The sequence below is a fragment of the Alligator sinensis genome, unplaced genomic scaffold, assembly GCF_000455745.1.
Source record: "Alligator sinensis unplaced genomic scaffold, ASM45574v1 scaffold1463_1, whole genome shotgun sequence".
NCBI lineage: Eukaryota > Metazoa > Chordata > Crocodylia > Alligatoridae > Alligator > Alligator sinensis.
The window spans coordinates 365,331-372,678 of NW_005842628.1; the positions used below are offsets into that span (position 1 = coordinate 365,331).

A 7,348-nucleotide genomic window follows, 5' to 3' on the forward strand; every position below is an offset into this window, starting at 1 on the left:
CTGCTTACAAATCCCAAACTTTAGGTCTTTGTAACTTGTCTATGCAATTGTACTATAAACTGAACATTCCCTAGAACAGTGGTCACCAATCAGTGGATCTCAATCCACTGGTAGATCTCCGAGCCTCTTGCAGTAGATCTTGGAGCCTCTTGGAATTGATCTGAGGCTGGAGTGGAGACCTGAGTTCCCGTGTGCATGCACACACGCCTCCCAGCCTAGCAGGTCAGTCCGTGGGGAAGGGAAGGGGTGGGGGCTAGATTGAGGCCCCGCAGTGAGGGACAGTGCCGCAGAGGCAGGAGCAGGGGTAAGTTGAGTGGGGGCCCAGGCTGGTGGGACTTACCTGCTGGGGAGGCATGCCCCCAAATAATTTTTTCTGTCTGCCTTGATCTGCCCCCCCCGCCCTTCCCTCCCCACAGACGTACCTGCTGGGCTGGAGGAGAGCAGGGAGGCGGTGGTGCATGGTAAATCTTGGGTTGCTTTTAAATGCCAAAGGTGATGTCCTACTTTAAAAGGTTGGAGACCACTACCCTAGAATATGCCTTTTCGGAACTTGTGGTGGTCTCCCTGATCCCCCACAAAACTAGAAAAAAGTGGAATTCTAGAGGTACTTTGAAAAAGCAGAACTCCAAAGTACTGTTGCAAAACTAATGTGTTTACAGAAATAAAACTGATCCACAGAAAATATTCTTTAACTTTGTGGAGGTGACAAAACCAACAAATGCTGTTATATAATTAATATTTTTTATAAAATATAATATTGATGTAGTGGATTATAACGTAACTGTAATTAAGTGGATGCTTTGTTGGTTTATGTCAGCTTCACTGAAACTGAAAACATTTTTGATCTGATGCACAGATACATTTCACTAGCCAAGAAAAAGGTAGAGGTTATTCAGGCACAAATGTCAAACAGGATTGGGCGGGGTTGTTGGTTGTAGCCGTGTTGGTCTAAGGACACAGGCAGACAAGGTTCTTTGGGTAGATGTGATATCTTCTATTAGACCAACTAAACAGGATTCGGCCTGACTTCTATGTATACAGTGATATTCTGCTTCTACTTTGCCGATGTGTATTGCTTCCGGTAAACTATATGGCTATTGTATTTTTCCTTTATTTCTTCTGTAAGAACCACACAAGATGCAGAAAACAGAGGTGCCTGAATTGTACTGTTATGAACAATTCTAGTGTTTATACTGTCTGTATATTTACTTTATTCATCTGAAGAGATTTAACAACATGCTTTTTGTTTCTCTTTTTCAGTTCCAGTTTTATGTAATACCGATGATTGCGACAAGCAGATTTAAAAAATGATATATAAGGAAGCTCTGATTTCCTGTACTTTATTTCTTTGCTATGTTTCTTACAAAATTTTTTGGAAAGTGAACCTTGATTCTGTAAGTTACAAGGGAAAAGTATTTTAAATATATGGTCAGTATGTATACAGTACTGTAGTTACTGTTACATTAATATATCTCAATGGGCATTTCTATTAAGCAGTTGCCTTGATATGCACTTAAATTACATACCTGTATGACCAAATTACTTTCATTTAAGTGCATTGTACCAAAAATATGTCCATGCTATGAACAGTTTTCATTCATAATATGAATGCTGTAGTACAGAAGTATATTCACTGAATATATCTTTTATGACCTTACCAAAGAATTAGTTATTTTGATATGGTATGTTAATTTACTGAATACCATTTAATGTAACTTCTGAAGTTTTTTTAACTAACCACTTGTCTTAATAGTTTGCTGACAAAGATTTATTTGTTTTTAGAAACACTTTCCTAATTTTATATGTCCTTCCTGATGCAAATGTATCATGGTTTTCTTCAGGGCTGAACTGTCCATGATAATATTTTATCTGATATTACTCATTCACTGCCAAATCATTTAAAAGATATGGCCTACACTTCAACTTGAATTAACTTTTACAGTCTTCTGCCTTTTTTATATATCCTCTGTGGTGTAGGAACTGGATATTTTTTAAATGAATGGGACTGTTTAATAACACACATGAGCAACTTTATGAGCATGAATCATCCTGTTTACTTCAATGAGACTTACATGCATAAAACTGAGCTCATCTATACTTGCTTCTAAGACTGGGGCCTACTACTTACTTTTCCACTTTATTACATAAGCTATTTAGTTCCTTCAGAATAGGTTAAAGAATAATTTTTAAAACAAAATTCAGAAAGTAACTGTTATGCCATACAACTACAGTTCATAACTAAACTTCCCTTCAACAAGGAAAGCATCTTTTAGTTAAACTGAGTTTAAAATGGTTCCTGTGGTTTTTATAGTCTGGGATAAGCACTTAACAGCATTTTATAGTTCTCCAAAGATGTTTTTACATGGTTATTTTTAAACAAAATATTAATACTTAACGTGACATATAAAACACATTGTATTTTCAGAAATGTATCTATACTGATTTAGTTTGCATTTTTTCTTGTGTATGTCCAAGGGAGAGCACTTCACAATACTCTTAAATAAATGTAACACAGTTGTTTACTTTTCTAAACATTTGGCAAAGAAACCACTTTGTTAAGAAAAATAAAATATTAAATCTTCTGTATTGGCTGGCTGGTTGGTATTCTGATGCTGTACTTGTACTCAGGGCATTCCTACTATATTCACATTGAAGCGATGATGCATGTAAAGATAAGGAATGGAAGGGAATTCATATGAATCTATGAATCTATGGAAGAAAATTATAGAAAGGAGCGTGAGATTGGCTTGCAAACCCCATGCTGTCCAGGAAAGAGTTAACAAGCTACCCTGGGCACCAGTGATACTGTCATGGGAGACCTTGAGTGGATCAAAAGTGACTACAGGGCTCTGGGTGCAAGGGTGAAGGGTCTGGGGCTCAGGTCATGTTTTCTTGGATCCTTCCGGTCAAGGGAAATGGCTGAGGCAGGAGCAAGTGCGTCCTGCAGATCAATACCTGGCTGCGCAGGTGGTGTGTCGCCAGCAGGGATTTGGCTTCTTTGAACATGGGTTAATGTTCCAAGAAGAAGGAAGAGGAAGAGATGGGATCCAGCTGATGGCGAGAGAAGAGGATCTTCGCAGGCAGGCTCACTAACCTAGTGAGGAGGGCTTTAAACTACGTTCATCAGGGGATGGAGACCAAAGCCCTGGGGTAAACGGGAAGTGGGAGACCTGAAGGAAGAGCAAACTGGAGGGGGCAACAGGGGAGGTGTTCTCATACTTCCTGAGAAATCAGGGCAATCAACTAGTTACCCCAGGTACCTGTACATGGATGCACAGAGCCTGGGAAACAAGCAGGAAGAATTGGAAGTCCTTGCACAGTCATGAAATATGATGCGATCGGATAAACAGAAACTTGGTGGGATAGTTCACATGACTGGAGCACTGTCATGGATGGTTACAAACTGTTCAGGAAGGACGGGCAAGAAAGAAGAGGAGGAGGAGTTGCACTTTATGTAAAAAAGCCATGTGATTGCTTAGAGCTCCAGTATGAAACTGGAGATAGGCCTGTTGAAAGTTTCAGGGTTAAGGTTAGAGGGGAGAGCAACAAAGGTGATGTTGTGGTGGGTGTGTAATATAGACTACTAGACAAGGAGGAAGTGATGGATGAGGCTTTATTTAAGCAGCTAGTGGAAGTTTCCCTGATCACACCTCCTGGTTCTCATGGGAAACTTCAATCACCCTGACATCTACTGGAAGTAGTGCACAGGCAATCTGGGAAGTTTTTGGAGAGTGTTGGGAACAACTTGCTGGTGCAAGCACTGGAGAGGCCAGCTAGGGGCTATGCTCTTTTTGACCTGCTGCTCACAAACAGGGAAGAATTGGTGGAGAATACAGTAGTGGATGACAACTTGGGCAGCAGTGACCACGAGATGACTGAGATCAGGATCCTGAGGAAAGGAAGGATGGAGAGCAGCAGAGTAAGGACCCTGGACTTTAGAAAAGCAGACTGTGACTCACTCGGGGAACTGATGGGCAGGATCCCCTGGGAAGCCAGTCTGAGGGGGATAGGAGTCCAGGAGAGCTGGCTGTACTTTAAAGAAGTCTTACTGAGAGTGCAGAAATAAACTATCCCAATGTTCAGGAAGACTAGCAAGTATGGCAGAAGACCAGCTTGGCTTTACAGGGAACTCTTCAGTAAACTAAATCACAAAAAGGAAGCTTATAAGAAGTGGAAACTTGGACAAATAAATAGGGAGGAGTATAAGAGCATTGCTCGGGCATGCAAGGATGAAGTCAGGAAGGGCAAAGTACAATTGGAGTTGCAGCTAGTAAGGGATGTGAAGGGTAACAAGAAGGTTTCTCCAAATATGTCAGTAGCAAGAGGAGGATTGGGGAAAGTGTGGGTCCCTTACTGAATGGGGGAGGCAAACTTTTGACAGGATGCAGAAAAGGCTGAAGTGCTCAATGGTTTCTTTACCTCAGGCTTTACAGGCAAAGTCAGCTCCCAGACTACTGCATGAGGCAGCATACCTTGGGGAGGAGGTGAGCAGCCAACGCTGGTGAAAGAACAGGTATGGAACTGTTTAGGAAAGCTGGACATATATAAGTCCATGGTAGGGTCCTTAAGATATTTAAAAATCTGGGCCTGAATGCCTGGACAGACGAGTACAGATGTTTTCAGGACAGATGCTTAGAGATATTTCTCTTACAGTAAAGATCTTAGCACTCACCATCTTCACTCCCTGTACTTCTATCTCTGCCAACCAAAATATAGTTAAAGAAAGTGGCTGCCTCAGTGATGAGGAGCAACCATGTTCATGTTCATTCTTGTTCTTTTGGTCCTTTTTCTTTTTTTTAAATCATCTTAAATCCTGTCATTTTGATCCAGCTAGCCTGCCATCAGTCTCATTATGGTAGAGTGTAGGCAAACATTGAACTAGGGGCCAAGAAGTTAGGCATTTTTAATCCGTAATCTGTGATAGATTCCTTTTGAAATCTCATATAGCTCACTTGTGGCAGAGGAATTATTTTTTCCCCCATATATAAAAGCATGTAATCCTTATGTCACAGAGAAGCTGTGAAAATCAGTGGCAGTTATGTGCTTCAAAAATATAAATCATTAATTTTCACAATCTATCTTTAGAAGTGAGACTTAAGCACAGAATAGAGACATAAAGTGAACAAGTACAGTGAGAGAGTCCAAATTTCTGCTTAATTAGTGATTTTCAGCAGTGACAGAACACTGAAAGCATCCTTCTATTTTGAAAGACCTCCAAATAAATGTTTTGCTCACTTAAACCCAGAATATCTTCTGCCTGTTCAATAGAAGGCTTTCCAGAAAGGTGCAAATTTAGCATAGTGTTTCATAGTAAGACAAAGTTCTTTGGATAAATCCGATATCTTTTATTAGACCAACTCAAATAGTTGGAAAAATTCTTTTTTGCAAGCTTTTGAGTACACATACCCTTCATCCTATCCTTTGTACCCAAAAGCTTGCAAAAAAGAATTTTTCCAACTATTTGAGGTGGTCTAATAAAAGATATTGGATTTATCCAAAGAACCTTGTCTGCCTATATCTTTAGCCCAATATAGCTACAACCTTATACCCCGAAACATAGTGTTTCATGGTATTTAGAAAAATAAAAGTATTGTCCTTTGCCTAGGGTGCTTCTGTGTGTTTCCACTGTCAAATGGGAGTTTCAGGACACTTCTGGAAATGTATTTGTTGAGGCTGTACAAATGCCTCTTTTTGCATCAAGCTATTACACTTCAAACTGTTTAACTATTTACAATGACACCTTTCTCATCCTTTCTTCATGTGTAAGAGGCACTTCACAACATTTGAATCTTAAACACTTTCACTGTACCCATAGAGAACCTAAGTGTTGCATCCATGGCATGCACTAGATTCATATTGCACTTTGTTAAATATAGATTTTCAGATGCAAGAGGCTCATCAGATCAGCAGCCTCAGCATATATAGGTTGGGGTACAGTGGTAGAATTCTAAGGAATAATGGAAGGGATCCTACAGGAAGTGTGAACTTGAAGCTTGACTCTGGTCTCGTGCCAGAGGTTTCCTCCAGCTGACCCAGCTATTAATAGATACCTGGTCATTCAAGCTGAGGAGTCAAAAGTAATCAGATGTGATTCTAGACGCATCACTCCCTTGTAGGCATTTGGCAGTAGAATCTGGTATATCCTGATGAGCTGTTAGGCTTGGGAGGACATTTGACTTTTATGACTTCCTACAGAATTCAGATAATATAAACAGATATTTAAAATCAGGATGGAGGGTGGATAAAGTGAAGCCCCAACCCAAGTTCTTGTGTATTGCCTGCCAAAGAATTACACTGTCTAATGGACTGTTCTGTCACTGAGCATGTCCACATGGCTTTGAACTATTCTGTTTCAAAACTATATTGCAGTTCACTTTTGAATGCTGAAAATGGACCAGTAACCTCAAATATATGCATTCTTTGTGGGTATGAAAAACAGTTCAAGGGCTTTAGAATGTCTCTTGAAGCAGGGGTGTTTCTGTATGTGGTCTGACTGAATACTTCTCATAGAAAGGAAACATTTTTGTGGGGAGCTGATCTGCATCAGGAATGGAATCAGACAGTCCCCTGAGAATGGGTAGTGGCTTGGGAGAGGGATTTCTGAAGGGCCTGTGGAGTGGGCTAAAAAGAAATCTGTCTTTTGGCCAACTCCTATGCTGGCCTTTCATGAGGCTATTATCTGGGCCCACCAGTTGGTATTTTTCTCTCAGACTACATTGGTTATCTTCCTACCTAAGCTTTGTCCCTGAAGGCATTGGCCTGATGGGGAAGGGGCTGAGCTAACAGAAAAATAATTTGCCTCTTGGCCAACAAGGAGCATATTAAAAAGAATGAGAGGTGGTGAAGAATCCTCAAATGAGTAATGCCCTCTTAATAGGGTGGCAGTTACAGTTATGGTTGAGAAACTTTTAAAATGAGCTAATTTTTCTATATTGTTTTTGAGCAATAGTTATCTAAGTGCTTTACAAAGGAGTTCAGTTCAGGGATCCTGGTTTTCTGATTTAAAAAAAAAATCCCCAATTTTTTATTTAAAAAAAAAAAAAAAAGTAACCCCAAATCCATATTTTTTCCATGATTGAAATGAAACATTGCTCTGTCTGTCTCTGTCTGTTAGCAGTGGCAATGCATAGGAGGTGCACATGCACCCCCTGAGAGTGCTGGTGTACCCCCTGACTGGCTGTATTGACCGATCAGTGCAGCCATTCCCAGAGAGACTGCAGCCACTCCTGGAAGTGGCCACAGCAATCGGCTGCGGGGGTCCCCCCCGGGCAGCGAGATTGACCGCAGGGGACCCCCACCCCAGTCAGTGGGACTGGTCCCAGTGGGGCACTTGCCCCTCCCCTCCCCG

At 40.9% G+C, this 7,348-nt stretch overlaps 1 protein-coding gene across 1 annotated transcript in view; it reads left to right on the top strand.

The window, feature by feature from the left end:
• The window catches only part of SEPT10 (septin 10), a 36,821-nt gene extending 34,237 nt beyond the window's left edge, over positions 1–2,584 (top strand). The window contains exon 11 of the mRNA XM_025215183.1: positions 1,261–2,584. Coding sequence (XP_025070968.1) covers positions 1,261–1,276 — 16 coding nt within the window. The 3' untranslated portion in view covers positions 1,277–2,584. The remainder of the gene's footprint in view (positions 1–1,260) is intronic.
• Positions 2,585–7,348: the final 4,764 nt, after the last annotated feature.